Consider the following 16,834-nt stretch of genomic DNA (forward strand, 5'->3'; position numbering starts at 1 on the left):
CATCCTCAAGCCACACACATGATACTACTCGTGGCTCCCAGGCTATTCCCCACACCCTTAGATCCGCAGCCTCGTTCATGTTCCTTTCACAGAGAAGCCCCCATTCCCATCCTAACTTGGCCAAGTCCTGGCCACACCCTTGGGGGCCCTTGAACCATCCAGCCAGAGGTAACCTGTCTCTCCCCTGGAGTCCCTGCTTTCTCTTAATTGTTCCATTGGAGGAAGTAAGGACTTCCTCCTTATGGTCTAGCCATGAGATTGACATTCTCTCTCCCACAGTTATGAATTTTCTTGAATGTATCTGCATATCTTCATCTTCCACTGTCCCTTGTACAGTTCTTTACACACAGTAAATAGTCAGCGTTTTTTGCTTGACTAGATACGCAGATGAAAAAGTCTGAAAATTCGACAGAGCATGGGACGGAAGGCATGAATCAGTGACCAAAGTCATTGAGAATTTTCTTTTCTTCCATATGTAAAACTATTTAGAAATTAATATTTCTTGCATATTTAGAAATTAATTTCAGAAGGGATCACACCAAGCATTAGAGAAATTAATTACTAAAAACAGCTCATGGAGCAGGAGGAGTTCCCCTCTACCCATCACTTCCAGATGTCAAGGCTCATCACTAAAAGCAATTAGCAGCCGCAAGAAGATCAGAGAGAGAAATCAGCTACAGAAGCTTCATAAGGAGAGGTGCCTGCTCCTCGCAGAGGGCTCTTGACGTCTGGATTCCATCTGTTTGCCCCGGCTATTTTTGTCTCACTCTTTTCAGAGGCTACGGTTCGTGTGTTTCTGCAGAGCCTGCATAATTTTACGAGGCAGATTCCAGGGCCTCCTCCTTTCAGTCACCGCCACCTCTTTCTCCCACATGATGATGTCCTTGGAAATCTGCTTTCTAATAGTCTCAAACTGGGCGATGTCACGGGACATAGACTGAAACAGATGTGGAAAACTTTTCACATCACGATGGAAGCAAGGTGCCAAATAGCAGCGCATGGGATGCAGCGTGGCTTATAAAAGAAGGCAAGAATGTGGCGGGGTGGGATCCAGTTCTATCTGCAAGAGCCTTTAGTGCAACTATTTCTTTCAAACCAGAGCCTCATGCGATGCTGCAAGTCAAACAGATTTTGCAAAAAAAAAAAAAAAAAAAAATGCTGTGGAGTGAAATGAAGAGACAGCTGTCCTAAGAATGCCTGCTATTGTAGCACAGAGCAAAATAATTAAGCTTTTTTATTTTTCTGACAAATGTTGAAGGCTTCTAAATGTAACCTTGTATTTCTATTGAGAAATACTAACAAAAAAGCCCCTAAATGTAGCAGCAGCCTCTTGATTCTGCCTTGTATTCACGCAAAGGAGCTCTGAGCTAGGCTCTTGTTCTTAGGAAATGCGAGGATTAATGAAGAGATAGCACTTGGCAGGAAAGAAACCGCAGCATCTGTGAAAAATATTCAATGTTTTAAAATCATTTTTTGATGTTCCAGCATCTGTTGCTTCCTTCTTTACTTAATTACAAGTTGCTTCGGAAATTATTATGTATGTGTGTTGTTTTAACAACTGAAATTATACATGTTCAGTAATTCCATTGGAGGCACTCAGATGAAATAATAAAAAAAAAAGGGGGGGGGAATGAAAATCTTAAGCAAAACACCAATTAAAACATATTGTTGATATAATTAAACACTTACGTTACTTCCCCCCAAAGGAAGAACTGTCTGTCATGAGCAAAACCAAATGACAAGTATAATGTGACCAAAACTTGTCTGAAGCCCCTCTGAGTGCCCTAGTCTACGTGTGAACTATTCCTGCAACACACCTCTCTCCTGCTAGGATCTCCTGCTAAATCGAGACTGGTACCAAAGTACATTGTGCACAAGGGCGCCCACAAACAAAGGCACGTTAATGAACAGAGTGGCGAACAGACCATTTCTGTTCAAGCTGCACAAGTGAAGCCTCCTTCCTCAGTTTTAAGCAGGAACCATGAGTCCCTTATTCATGTGGTATCCCCAGAGCCCATCACGGGCCAGAAGCTTAATATTTATTAAATAATAATGACAGGAAAGCGGGTGGAAAACAGAGATGCTCAGATTCTAGCTGCATCAGTGTGAGAGCAGGCAAACATCTACTAAGCCTGCGATGTGTGCAGGGCTTGTAAACCCGGGTCAACCAAATGAAGACCATGTCACGAAAGAGGCACAGTCAGTTAAGCAGATGACAAAAGGCTTCGATGGGAGGGATGTCCCCCCAGGTTTTTGTTCGCTGGTTTATTTCCTTGGTTTTAGGAACGAGTCAGCTGCGGCAGAATGTTGGCTTCTAAAACATGGAAACTACAATAGATCAGACCTCAGTTCTCTCCACCTTTCCCATAAGCTGGTTGAGTAGAGTTAGCATCACGTAGAGCCATGGGTCTCAGATTGTGATGGCGGGACGAACAGAGCGTTCTCGTGCGGCCGTGGCCCAAGCTGCTCTACGGCGTGAAAAGCCCTCCTAGAATCGTGGCCCCAGCCTGTGCGGTGACCTGCTGGACTGAAACATGACTTCTAAAAACTGGGGGGGAGACGGAAGTACCAGAAGATGCCAGCAGTTGCAAAACCCCATCCTTGATGCTACAAACTGCACACTGAGGACAGGAAGCCGTCAGCTCCAAGTGAGAGGGGAGGCAACAGAGCACATCATCTAAAGGCCAATCTGACTGGATAACTAAACAGGTTTTTAAAAATCATGAACAAGCAAAGCCTGTTTAAACTCCAAGAGAGTGTTCTCTTTAATTACAGCAGCCAGTGCCCAGCGTAACGAGAAGTAGACAAGGTGAGCTATGGAAATTGACCAAAAATAAGTGCCCAACTTGGCAGGGATATCAAATCGACTTAATGCCCTACAGGAGCATTCTCCGTGGATAATCCATGACTAGCACAAAGTGTCAGCAGGGCCACAATCAAAGACTGAAGATGCATTTGGAAAAGATTATTCCCTGATTGTTTTTATAGGGACGTCCACTAAGGCTTTAAATTTAGAAAGCCACATTGAATTACTCATTTTGTGGCAGTTAAAAATCTGCCATCCTTTAAAACAGAGACCTGGGGTTTCTAGAGCTGAGTATTTATTTATGTCTTTGGAAAGTCTGTTTGTTCTGGGTGTACTGTGTATTCATGTAGGCCTAAAAAAGATTTTTAGACTCATGGCCATTTAGTGGAAATTGCTATGACTGAGAATACTGTTACTGTGTGTGTCATTAAGTAAAATTTAGGTATTTTAATATCAGGCATCGGAAGAATCTTTACCATGGAATTTATTGGTAAACCGGAAAGAAAAGTGTGTGTGTGTGTGTGTGTGTGTGTGTGTGTGTGTGTGTGTGTGTGATGTGTGTTATGTCACTTTTACAGCAGAAAACTTCTACTCATGAAACGTGCTCTTTCTATTAACTTTACAGGCATTGTATCTAAATTATTATAGGCAGAAACAAACTTGATTTTTTGTAAAGCCAAAGAAAATGTGTGCAATAGACTCTGCCAAGTGCTGTAAGTAAAACTTTTTTTTTTTTTTTTGTGAAATACTCCAGATCTCCATACCAATTATAATTTCCAGAGATGGGAGAAGAACTGATGTCCTAGAGGCAACCTTTTGATGGATTAATTCCTGTAATCCATCATTTTTCTTTTCTCTCCATGTGGATCATGCATCATTCTTAGACTTGATGGCCAGACTTCCAGTTCCAAGTTACAGAATGCTTACACTTCTGTGGTCATCCTCTGTATTGTTCGATTTTGGGTACTGATGTTAACTTTTGCAAAATACTCAAGCCTCTTTTAACAAAATGTGACGTTTTCACTCTGACAATCTTTCATATTTGCAAGCTCTTCACTGAGGTCTCAACATAACAAAAGAAAGCCAATTTTGCATCCCTGTGCTTCTGAAAGGTGTAATAACAGGTTTCAGCCAGGGAGGCAGTCATTTCCCTTAGAGATGAGTATGTGGAAATACAAGAGAATGCCTTTTGTGAGCACAGTGCAGAGGAACAGTGCACACTGTGACCGTCTTCATGAAGGTCAAGGTCGTTTGTTGAGCTTTCCTGGTCAGGGATGACGTGAACATTTTAGATCATCTCTAACAGATACCGCATTAAGAGCGAGCACCCACTGTGAAGTGGTATTTGAGAGGCAGTTTCCAAAGACAGGAGGAGAAGGAGAAAGCTGGGGTCTTCCTAGCCTTGAGGATCTGAGATTTGAAGCACTTGTAAGAGTGGTGAGCAGAGTAAGTGGGCAGAGCAGTGAGGATGGTTTTGACTCAAACTAGCTGAAGCCATGGGGAACTTTTGATCTCAGGCCGCCAGTCCTCAGCTGAGGGTGGCTCCCAGGCCGACAGCCCATCGTGTCTCCTGCTCCCTCTCCGCCCTGAGCTGGTGGCCCTCTCAGGCTGCCAGCAGGTGGGGAGTAACAGTCCCAGCTTCAGCTCTGACATGCAAGTGACCAGAGAAAGAAAGGAGCCCTCCCTTCTCATGTCTGTTTCTGAGCGACAAACAGAATTTCCCAGGAGCCCCCAGCAGCTTTTCTCCTATGCATCCGGGGCAAGCACCGGTCCACACGATAGAGAACCACTGTGCTAAAAAAAACCTGATGGAAACCCAAGTGTTTTCCCAATAATAAGCATGCACAGCCATTGTATGGTGGGAAAGCTCTTAAGAGTCCACAGGACCCTGCAAGGCAGGAGAGCCTCAGGCAGGGTTTAACCCCAATCATTGGAGCTTCAGAAAACGTGAGCTCACAAGTTCCTTCTAGTGCGGTCAGGATTTGTCTTCAGGCAGCCAGGTGTAGCAAGTGTTTTGGGGCCCCCCACACTGCAGCCCCCACCCTATGAGCCCACTGTCTGCCTGCCATGACCACCTGGGACACAAGCCTCACTTCCTGTGACTTTTCACAGCAAGTCTTCTCTGAGGCTCACGGAGACTGTGGGCTTGTGAGGGTGCAGCCCAGGAGCGAGGGGAGCCGTGAAGGGCAGGCGCTTCTGGGGGGTGCTCTGCAGGCTTCTCAGGCGTCCTGGAGGGATTCTGCCTGCTGCCCTCGGCAGTGGCCTTGATAACAAACCCTTGTGGGCTTCCCTTCTTCTCTGCCTTGCTACCCTCACCCTTCCCATCTGCTCTGAAGATTCATCTCCTGAGGAATAATTAGGTGGTCTCAGCTCTTGTTCTGTCTCTGGCTCTACTCTGAAAGGAGCTCAAGCTAAGATGCCAGGCTTGCTCCTCTCGGCTCCCACCTCCACGATGCAGAACACGGGCTGGAATGAAGGGTGGCAAGCACTCCAGTGTCTCGGAGGCTCTGAAGAACCTTGGTTTTCATGTACTCAGGCCAAGGCTAGCGTGGCCCTGCAGTCCCACAGAGAACCCAGACTGTACACTGTCCTTCTAAGGTGGCAATACTCACATCTAGAGGACATTTAACACCCCCTTAGAACTGTGCAGTGCACAACCTGCACACCTGTACGCAGTGGCCCTGGAGGATAGGGATTGGTGAGGGTGCCTTTCCCAGGTGCATCTGGATATCTGGAGCATCCCTAAGAATCCTCTGGTCTCTCCAGACTCTCAGTTATATGTACTCTTAGAAGCCAACAAGGGTCATCTATTGTTCCCAATAAGTAACAAATGATTGCCTTTTTTCTGATTTTAGTTCCAATGATTCACTTATCGAATTTGCTGTGGATCATACTCATCTGGGTAAAACAGGTTTCTAACATTAGGAAAACCAGAGTCTTTTAAGTTTTACCCTTTTAAATTATTTTTCAAATATTCACCAAGGCTACAGAATGTAGCTGGGGAACACGCAAGCTGTCAGGATGTTTGCCCACCTTGAGTCTGGCTACCCTGCACGTGGGAGGGGACATCATGCCTCTTTGTGCCAAGCTTCCATACCTAAAAAATGGTTACTCTGGTAATAATGCCACATCATGGGTTCACTGGGAAGAACAAGTAATAACATCCATAAGAAGTATTTTAAACCATACCTGGCATGTAGAAAGTAGTGATGGTGATGAAAAAAACTGTTTTTAGCCATAAAGATGTTTGTACCTTTTCAATGGAGTTAAAATCAACTATTTGCTTTTACTTAATTTTATTTATTAAATTGTAATTAAGAAAATGGCCTTTTTAGAATCACAAGATGGTGTTTTCATAAAAGATGCATCAAATTGGTTGTATTTAACCCAGAAGGACCACTGGCTCATTAAAGTAAGCAGGGCTTCCGGACAGTCCAATAAGGAGCCATGCAAGGAGCCCAGGAGAGATCCACACCTGTGACCGAGCTTCCAGGGTACTGTCGGGGCAGGAACTAAGCACATAGAAGTGGATCTTGGCCCAGAGTGAAATTGTAACCCTTTAACTAACGCATACAGCTTAGTGTAAGCTGTCAAGGCCGAGGCACCTTGGTCTAGTGTGTGCTGGGCTTACGTTGCGCAAACTCACAATAGCAAACAAAACAAATTAGATAAAGAGAAAACTTGCGATGTACCTCCTCGTAAAAATGTTCCTGTCCTCCACAGCAGGACCACAGATCTCTGGAAAGCCACAGAGGAGGAACACGAGGAAACACGACACACCAGTGCAAAGGACTCTAATTGCCACACGCCAGCAAGCAGCCAACTCAAAGACTTCTTGTTGGGGTTTAGAAGGTTAGTGTCTCTCAGTTTGGGTTTCGTCTATATCCGATGCAGAGAGGAGGTGCCAGCTGTCCCATCTGAATAGTAGGTGCCATGGCAAGAAAGTTGTTACTCTTGAAGGTATTTTAATACTTAAAAAACAATGGGGTGCTAGAGATAATTTTATCCAACTAGGAGAAAAGAGATGTCTTCTGATAACTCCCTTCTTTAACTGATCTGCTTTGTGGGTGGGAAATCCACTCCTGCCCATTAGTCTAGTTCTGCCCCAGCATCGTCTGACGAGGCCACAGCATCCCGGACCGGTCAGCTCCTCAGGCTCAGAAGGCCTGGCCCCAGGGCCTCGCTCTGCCTGCTGCAGGGTTTCACGTATGTAAATTCCTTTCTCTGGGCCCTGATTTTCTCAGTTGGAAGATCAGGAATACATGAGATGACATTTCCTAGAATATTTTGCAAACTCTGACATGTGCCACAAAAATGAGTTATGTTGTAATACTGTCATTATTTTCGTCCATCACAACCTATTTAAACTTCCAATTGCCGGGTTTCACTTGCTCCTGAACGTATCCATAGTGCCATGATCTGACACAGACAATTCTTAGTTTGTTACATCAACTCCGATTAACCTTCACAGCATCCCTTTGACAGAATGTATTGATGGTAATGGCTTTATTCCTGAACTTCCAGGGCCTTCTGTGGTCCAGTTTATTTTATTTTTTTTGTATCTAAGAAATAGATATCTCTCCAATGATGCTCCCTGTTGATACCTTAAATCACTGCTTTTGTCAACTGTTTTACAGTGGGTGATATTTCAGTAATAAATGCAGTGCTGGCAGGACGAAGTCTGTTTCTGTTTTTGAATTATCTCTGCTGTGCCCAACACCATCTTTAGTTTCATTCTTCGGCACACCTGCTGAACTTTTGAGGGAATCCCGAGTGACATTAATTTGAGAAGCAATTCCATTTGTATACTATCATATTTTATGTCTTTCTTCCCATTGTGTGTTGTTAATTTTCAACCAAAACACAGAATTAAGATTTGGGTTATGAGTTTGTCTTCAATTAATTTCCATGTTCATGAGAATCTCTCAAAGAAACTCTCATGGTTGGCTGGAAGAATATGATCAGAGTATTATGGACATCAAGGTGTTAAGGAATGAGAGAAATGTGATGGAAAGACAAAAGAAGCTTCTCTTTCTTTTAAGATATACTTTGTACTAACTAGGAGTAAAGAAAAATAAGATCCTCTCATTTATTACTTAACACTGAACAAAAAATTATGCAAATGTCATTGTGTCATTAAATTCTATTTGTGCCTTGAGAACCAGTTCTCAAATGCTGGCCCTGTCACCCACTAGCAACTGGCTACCCGCCAAGTTTGTTAGTCTTTCTCAAGTTGAGTTTCCCATCTCCAAGTGGAGGTAATAATGAACACTGCCTATGTTCATTTGTATCACTTTTTTTTAGATTCCACATATAAGTGATACCATATGATACTTGCCTTTCTCTGACTGACAATGAACTTATTTATAAAACAGAAACAGACTCAAAGACATAGAAAACAAACTTATGGTTACCAAAGGGGAAAGGGCTGGGGAAGAGGGATAAATTAGGAGTTCAGGATTTGCAGATACAATTACTATATATAAAACACATAAACAACAAGGCCCTACTGTACAGCACAGGGAACTATGTTCAGTAGCTTGCAATAACCTATAATTGAAAAGAACCTGAAAAAGAACATAATATACGTGTAATTGAATCATTATGATTACACATGAAAGTAACACAACACCGTAAATCAGCTATACTTCAATTAAAAAAAAATGCCTAACAGGAATACAGGAGGAATAAACATAATCAATTTAAACGCTCCTAGCGCAGTGCACAGTATGCAGTAGGCACTCAATTAAAGTTAATTATTTCATTATGCAACAGAATTTCAGTATATCATAACATGCATGGATTATAGCTCCAGCGTGGTTCATTCTAAGTTCCTTTCAATATTTCATCTGATATTACGCAGTAAGCTAGGGTTTGTAAGACTTGATATAACAATTATCCTCGTGGTTATTAGATAATGCCAAAAAAAAGATTAAAAATGAAGCAAAATGATGCCAATGATAATTAAGCCCAAAGTGGCTATTCTAAAATGATCGAATTATTTTCAATAAAATAATTGCAACCCTGAGATTCCAAGTCACTGTTGTGGCTTACATCCCAGCCAGTGGGACTTGGAACAAACACTGACCCTCTCTCAGCCGTTTTCCGGCAGGTGGAAGGGGAAAAGTAACCAGGATGGTGCCACCTTCTCCCTGGGGCCCTGGCCCTCTTGGGCCGGCTCAGTGCCCTGGAGCAGTGCACCTGCCTGGGCTGTCTCACTCTCACTCTTCATCCGTAAGCACTAGGAACCTCATGCTTACAGAGTGCTTGTAACGGAAGGAGAGGCAGCTGGATTGTCCCTAAGTCTCGGCAGGTGCTGGAAAAGTCACAGCATGTCCCCCTATTTCCCTCCACTGCCGCCCTGGGGTCTGTGCTTTCTAAGTGTCTTCATGTGTCTCATTCCAAACTTAGCCCCCAGGGAAGGATATTTGCTACAAGTGGCTCTGCAGTCAGGTGGACACATGTGCCCCCAGGGTTCAGAGAAGAGCTACAGGATCACAGAGTCCACGATTTTAGGGCCCGGGGACTCGGACGCTGGCTCGCTTTGCCCTGCACTTCAGCAAGGAAGGCCAGGGCCCAGAGGGCGCATGGGGTTGGGGGGACCTCAGGTTCAAACAATTAATTGGCTGCAGAAGATCCAGACCCTCCATCTGTGTTTGTCAGTCGAGTCCGCAGACAACCCAAGGCTCCCTGGTGCCCAAGCCATCAACATCTGGAACTTACTTTTCTTTACCTTTATTTTTTTCTTATTTTATTTCATCTTGGTAAGAACATTTAACATGAGATCTCCCTTCTTAAACTTTTAAGTGTTCGATACTGTCTTGTGGGCAACAGGTGCAAAGCTGGACAGCAGACCTCCAAAACCTGCTCATCTTGCTTAGCTGACACTTCATTTCCCCATTTCCCTCTCCACCCGGCCCCTGGGAACCACCATTCAGCTCTTCGATTCTATGCATCTGACCATTTGAGGTACCTCCTGCAAGTGGAGTCACCCAGGATTTGTCCTTCTGTGCTGGCTAATTTCACGGAGCATAATGTCCTCAGGGTTCATCCATGTTGGCACAAATTGCAGAATTTCCTTCTTTTTAAAGGCTGAACAGTGTTACGTTGTATGTATACAGCATATTTTCTCTACCCACTCATTGGAGGTGGGCATTAGGTTGTTTCCACATCCTGGCTACTGTGAGTAGTGTGGCGGTGAATGTGGGAGTGCAGAGAGCTCTTCGAGATCCGACTTTAGTTCTTTCAGACGTGGAGGAATGGGAACCCTTGCACGTCACGGATGCGAACGCAAAATGGTGCAGCCACTACGCAAAATGGATGGAGGTTTCTCAAAAGTTAAAAATAAAACTTCCAAATGATCGAGCAAGCCCACTTCTGCATATTTACCCAAAAGAACGGAAATCAGGATCACGAAGAGATATCAACATTTGGAACTTTAGGCGCAGTGTTTCACAGAAAAAACTAACAGCTCTCAGTGAGGGTCCTTAAGGATCTGAATGGACCATCTCTTACTGAGACTTCAACAAAGGTTTGGGGATTTGTTCAAAGACAAGGACATATGAGCTTCACAGGTGAAATGTGGGATATCTTTTCGTGAAATTTCAATTTAAAAATGATGGAGCAAGAAAAGAGTCTCAAGTCTTTTACATCCCATTCACACTTGAACTTGAAATCAGCTCTTTCCTTTGGCTGCTGCAGTGCTCAGGAAGTTCAAGTTCTTACACTTTCCATAAACCTGTCCTTTACTGGGTAAATAACATTTCATTAGCATGCAGTCATTTTTAATAAACGTGAGCTCAGAGAAGCAGCTGGAGCCCAGGAATTACAATGAAAGAAATGAGGGTAGGAAAGAGAACTCACAGTGAAGGCGGCAAAAGGTGAGACCTTCTGGCAGGACCGCACACGCATCACCATGTTTGATACTTGGAGCAGCTCTGGGAGAGAGGCGCCTGCCCCCCTTCTCAGAGGAGGGGGCCCTGATACAGAAATGTCACCCAGCTTGTCACCCAGCCAGAAAAAGGAAAGCAGATACTCCACTTTGTGACTCCAAAAATCAATACATTACCTATATCAACAGCCACTATCTGGTTAAAAGACCCCCCTCAAAAACAAAACATACTTTGTGGCCAAAGATTTCTAACCTGCAGCTAAAATATGATCAACACATTACATTACCTACATAGCTATTATTTTTAAATAACCATCTTAGGAATTTAATTGCTAGGATACATTTTCTAAGCAATCCAAATAAACTAAGTCTTCATTCTGATTATATTCTTCACTTGGCATGGGCTGGCAGTCCTGCTTTAGAAGAGACAGAAACTGGAATACATTTTTTTAAAACGTGGGAAAAAATAAATGCTGTGCTTCTATCATAAAAGAAGAGATTTCTCCGTTGTACTTCAATAACACCTTCCTGGAATTACACGGCCAGTAAATTAACTATAGTGGGGAAAGAAGGAAAAAAAAAAAAACTCAACTAAAATACCTAAAAACTTGTATTAGGCTCACTGGAGACATGCATAATATTCTTCTGGATTTGAAAACTGATACTATATTTGTTTCAGAAACCATAATTCGGTAAATTTAGACACAAATAAACAAAGAAATATATTAACATTTTAGAGAGAGACATTCCATTTTTACATTTATAATCAGATGTATCTCTCTCACACACACAACAGTGACTACATAAAAAATACGCTATACTTTCCTTAATATATTTTCTTTCATTAAATCAGTTTTAAGTGTAATTACTGAAGTCAGTTTGCAATAAAAAAAAGAATGACTTAGAATGTTTTCTGAGTTCCTCGTATTGCAAAGTTTTAGAAACTAAAGTGCAAGATCGACTCAGGTCATCCATCCCTGTGGTTTCCCAGCAGATGAGACAAACCTGGACATGGGAGTAGAGACCCCAGTCTTAGGTGCCGAGCTGCCAGGAACAGCAATGATGTATTTTAGCAAAAAATAAATCTACCGCGTTTGGATTGTTTTCCTAGAACATGTGAAGGTTGACAGATTTACCTTTCACATTTTCATAAATAAATTTAAATCTCAGCACTGACATACCAATCAATATATCATCCCAAACTGGACACTGAGATTTTCCGTGGTTCAAATTTAATTCAGGCTGACCTGGAAAGAAGTGCTTCTATAATCAGTAATAGATTCTTTTAAAGCTACTGCAATATCTTTGCCAGTGCAAAGGGGAAGGAATCTAATTGCAAATCCCAATAAAGGAAATCTCCTTGGGTTGGGCGTAATATCTGACAAAGCACCTCATAACCCTCTTCCTCTCTCCAAATTTCCCAAGGCTATCTGGAGTGTGTGGCTTTTGCATTTCACAAAAACAAGCTTTGCAGCAGCACAAAAACATCACTCAGCCTCACGAACCAAGGTTATGAAATTGCTGCGAGGACCAACGGGAAGATCAGACAGGAAGGGTGCCGAGCCAGACCTTCTCATGCTGCACCTCTCCACCAAAACATCCCCATGTCTTGGCATTCACTCTGCAGTGCCAGCACCAGGGGCAGGCGAATGAAGTGAGAGCCCAGCAGCCTTCAGTGCTCAATCACTCTGACAGATAGCACAGGAAGAACAACAACAGGCCTATGCACAGTGGAATTTTATTTGAGAATCTAAAGTGTTAAAAGAAATACGACCTGCTCAGGCAGAAGAAAAACAAAACCATAAGTTGTCTTTTATTCTCTCTGAACTGGCACCAAGTGTGCTCTGCCAATGACCCCATAAAGTTTCCCAGTCCTCGGTATCTCAGGTTTATCTGAGTTTTATACCTTAGTGTGGGCTCAGTGACAACCTTATCCCATTTTCCCAAACCAAATATAGCGCCCAGAGTTAAGAAGGCTGCAGTTTTTGCCCCAGCTCAGAAATGAGAACTGGAAAACTCCTGGGGTGGTTTATCCCATATGCGAACATTGATTTCAAGCTGCCTTTAGGACACTCTGAATTTCCAGGGTCTCCTCCAGACATTCTCATTAACCAGAGAGACCTGTGTGATTCACAGCATCTAGTGCATGCAGAGCATCTGGTGCCTGGATGTGTCATGTTTACAGAGCATTTCACATTTGCAGAACACCCAGCGTCTGTCCAGAATCTAGTGTTTGCAGAGCACCCAGCGTGTAGAGCATCCAGTATTTGTAAAATACCTAATATTTGCGGTGTATCAAGTGCATGCAGAGGACCCACTGTGTGCAGAGCACTCAGTGTGGGATGACACTGGACTCCCAGCTCTAGGTCCCTACTCACCACATTGCAGCCCGCACAGTCAGGCCCGTTCTCGCAGGTTCTGCGGCGAGCTTGAATGCCGCCCCCACACTGGGCTGTGCACCGTTCCCAGGGACCCCAGCCTGTCCAGAACATGTGTGGGGGGCACAGCAGATGCTCATTGCAGTATCTGTAATGGGGAAACCAAGAGGAAGAAGCATGGTGAGGCCACAGACCCTGCCACTCTCCGTCCCTGCACCAGATGTTGAACACATGGGCATGCTCCGCGTGGAGGGGTGCTTTGTATTCCGAGTGGTTGCAGGGAAAGAGGCAGATGTGGTGCTGGCCATGCCGCGTGTGCACAGACAATGGGATGCGCGGGAGACAGTGAAGAAAATGCGGAACTCACAATGCAGGATGGATCTTCCTGTGCAGCCAATTAAAGGAGAAACAAACAAAACAAAACCCTTCAAATAGACACCCAAAAAATGAGAACACAGAGAAAAATATCTAGGCAGGGCATTTATCTTCGCAACACAAACACTGAAAGATAAAGTAGTTATGAACACAAAGTCAGCAAATTGTATTTGGAATTCATTTCTCATCCTCAAATCAAATAAAGCCCACAATCCTATTAATATAAATTAAAAAAAAGTGAAAGTGTAATTTTAGCACAAAGCATCATGTCATCTACTGCCTAGGTTGTTGTATTTTTAAATTTATCTGTAGACTCTTAGAATGATGTCCAACAACTTTAATCTAAATGACCACCAGTTACTCACTTATTCAAAAAGAGTTGAATTACTATTTACATCTACTACATTTTTTTTCAGTGATTGACTATATCTCTACAAGTGCATTCATATTGCCAATTTTTAGCCAAATCTACAAGATCTTCCTTAGCTTTAAATAGATCAAATTTCTCCTCAGTCTTTAACACGACAAGTGAAATAAAGTAAAGTAAGGGAAACAAACAAACCAAAAAAGAAAAACAAAAAATCAGAAAGAAGCAGCCTGGCCTTGAACAAGTTACAGCTCATAGGGAAGATGTTATTCTGAATGTAGCCAAACTCAGAGAGACACATTTGACAACTTGCAGGACTATTTAACTTCGACAGTGCCCCTCCCAAGCACACATTTAGCTTCCAGAGAACACAAGGATGTAAGGCTTTTTCTGTCTCCTTCCTCCACCCCAGGCCATCTGCCTTCAGAAACAAGAGACAGAGGTTCCTATCCGCTAGCTGTGTCAGTCACCTTCAATGTCGTCATTATTAATAAGCACTTATCCTGCAGGGCCCTATTTATGCAAAGGGCATCACAAAGAGTGCCTCCCTCTCACAGGTGAGTACAACCTGAGGTAAATACAAGGAGATGGACACAGGCCCAGGACGTGCAGGACAGAAGACGCTATCTTAGGGGTAAGCGGCAGCTGGCTTCCAGGAAGTGGGAAGCGTAATTTGGGGAGTGTAGGTTCCTGACAGCACAGGCTGAGTCAACTGTTTCCCAACAAGCCAGGGACATTTAACGCAGAATATGTTGGCTTCAGGAACAGGTAGAGCAACGAAAAGCAAAAAGCCAGTCCGAGCCGAAGGGAGTCAGCTGGCATTCTGGGAAAGGATGGAAGGTGGGAATGGGAAGAGTGACGGAGAAAGACGGCTGAGAAGTGAGCAGGAAAAGGCGGCGAGGGGAATGACCTGTCCTCATACAAATGGGGTGCGAGAACTTGAGCTTCATTCACACGGAACTGAGGAAATGCCTGAAAGCTCCAGAGACAAGACAGCATCATCAGAGCCAGAGAGCGGAGGCTGGGCTTCAGGAGCTGGTGTCTCGCCCGAGCTGGTGCCGGAGCACATGCTGAGTGTGGGTTCTGAGGCCCCAGAGGCAGGTGCGGGCACCGGCAGGAGGAGCTGACGGAGCAAATGCCAGCCAGGAGGGTGTGCACACAACAACCCAAGGGAGAGACATCACACGTTAGACAAACAGGATTGTAAGCAGCTCTTTGCAGGAAACCTCTTTCTCCTGTCACCTTAGCAAAGCTATGCTGAAACTAACTTTTAAACCAGGCGCCCCCATGCCCCACTCAGCTCCGGCCTAAGCACACCTTTCAAATCTTTTGATCACACAATATCTTGCCTAACCTGTTGGTTCTTCCCGTAGATCAAAGAAGCAGCAACGGAGAATAATTAACAGGTGACCAGGTCTCTTCCCTGGCCTCCCCTTCAGTAACCTTGTGAACAAACTGTGTGACCAAGTTGGCATCTAGAGGAAGGTCAGGAGACGTCGACAAGCCTGTGTGTGGTGGGGGTGACGAGGACGCGGACCTCCTACCTCAAGGGTTAACTGACATTATTTCCCCTTTTCCCTTTGAAAACTTTCATGGCCAAGCAGAATCCTTGGAGTTGGTTTTTGGGGACACTGAGTCCACCTTCTCTCCAGATTGCTGGCTTTCTGATAAAAAGCAATGTTTTCCATTTCTACTAACGCTTGCCTCGCGGGTACTGGTTTTTGAGCAGCGAGCAGCTGGATCTGAGTTTGTTACAGCATGGAGGTGGTCAGAGGAGACGAAGGGACACCCACGGGGTCTGTGTGCATGTACAGAAGAGCAACTAAATAAGGATCCCAGGTCAGCCTCTCCACTGACAGCGGGAGGCGTGCTGACTTCTAGGCAGGGAGAGTGGGTGTTTCACAGCAGAAGCCTCCAGAGAGCCAAGAACCGATCAGGAAAAGGGTTTCATCTCTACATCTTCACAGGAAAGAGCAGCCAGTGAAACTGAACAGTTACCACCCTTCTTCGTATGTTCCACTTTTAAGACAGATAGTCTTCCAGGGCCCGGACTCTCGGAGCTCAGGACGCTGGACATGATTACACATGGGGGGAAATGGAAGGAGGCTTCTAATCAAGAGAGTGTAACCTCTAGACAGAAGGGCCAGACGGCATTGAGGACATGACAGAGTAAAAGCATTCGGCTTTAGGAAGCCTGTGCACCTGCAGAGGGCTGTAATCAAGCCAGAGGTCCTGACTCTCGTGGTTATTAGCGTACGTGTCAGTGTGCGGGGTGTGCTACCGGGACGCGGCCGGGCGTTTGTTCTTTCATTCTTATTTTTTATGGAAGTGTGGTCGATTTACAGTATCAGTTTCAGGTGTTCAGCAAAACGGTTCATTTATACTTACACATATATGTATATATATATTTTTTCAGCTTCTTTTCAATTACGTCTCATTGCAAGAAACTGAATACAGTTCCCTGTGCTGTACAATAGGCCCTTGTTGTTCACCTATTTCACATACAGTAAAGCGTATCTGTTAATCCCAAACTGCCGTTTGTTTTGAGAACGCGTTTGGAAGAGGATAAGTCAAGAAAACTCGGAACTTCAGAACTCTCAGCATTTAATTCAAAATGTCCACGTGGAGCTTCTCTCACTGTGGACTGAAGGCCCCCTCGTGCTTCCAAGATGATTTTGCCGACATTTAAAGGGTCTGGACTTCCTCGACTCCTTGACACTAATTTCAGCTTTCAAAAACAAAACCCAGCCAACCATAAGAGCAGGGAGGGCAAAGGAAAATCTTCCTAAAAGTGCTTATAAAACCTTTGACTTTTAATAAACAGCACAGCATCTGAGTTACCACTTCCCTGCAGCACAGTGAATCACAGCGCCTGAGGACCAGCTCAGCGTGGCCTGCGCAGCCCCCCGAACCCGCTCGGCATGTACCCGCTTAACGTCTCCTGCAGGGGAACCGGAAACTGCGTGCAGCATACACTTTCTCTCCTTTTTTTTTTTCAGTGTGTAAATCACTTTTTT

The 16,834-nt window shown here is 44.2% G+C and overlaps 1 protein-coding gene across 3 annotated transcripts in view; it reads right to left on the bottom strand.

The window, feature by feature from the left end:
* The window catches only part of SEMA5A (semaphorin 5A), a 444,249-nt gene that overhangs the window by 46,953 nt on the left and 380,462 nt on the right, over positions 1–16,834 (bottom strand). For all 3 annotated transcript variants that reach the window (XM_032469911.1, XM_032469912.1, XM_032469908.1), the window contains one exon: positions 13,076–13,223. In XM_032469911.1, coding sequence (XP_032325802.1) covers positions 13,076–13,223 — 148 coding nt within the window. The remainder of the gene's footprint in view (positions 1–13,075; positions 13,224–16,834) is intronic.

Source organism: Camelus ferus, chromosome 3 (genome assembly GCF_009834535.1).
Source record: "Camelus ferus isolate YT-003-E chromosome 3, BCGSAC_Cfer_1.0, whole genome shotgun sequence".
NCBI lineage: Eukaryota > Metazoa > Chordata > Mammalia > Artiodactyla > Camelidae > Camelus > Camelus ferus.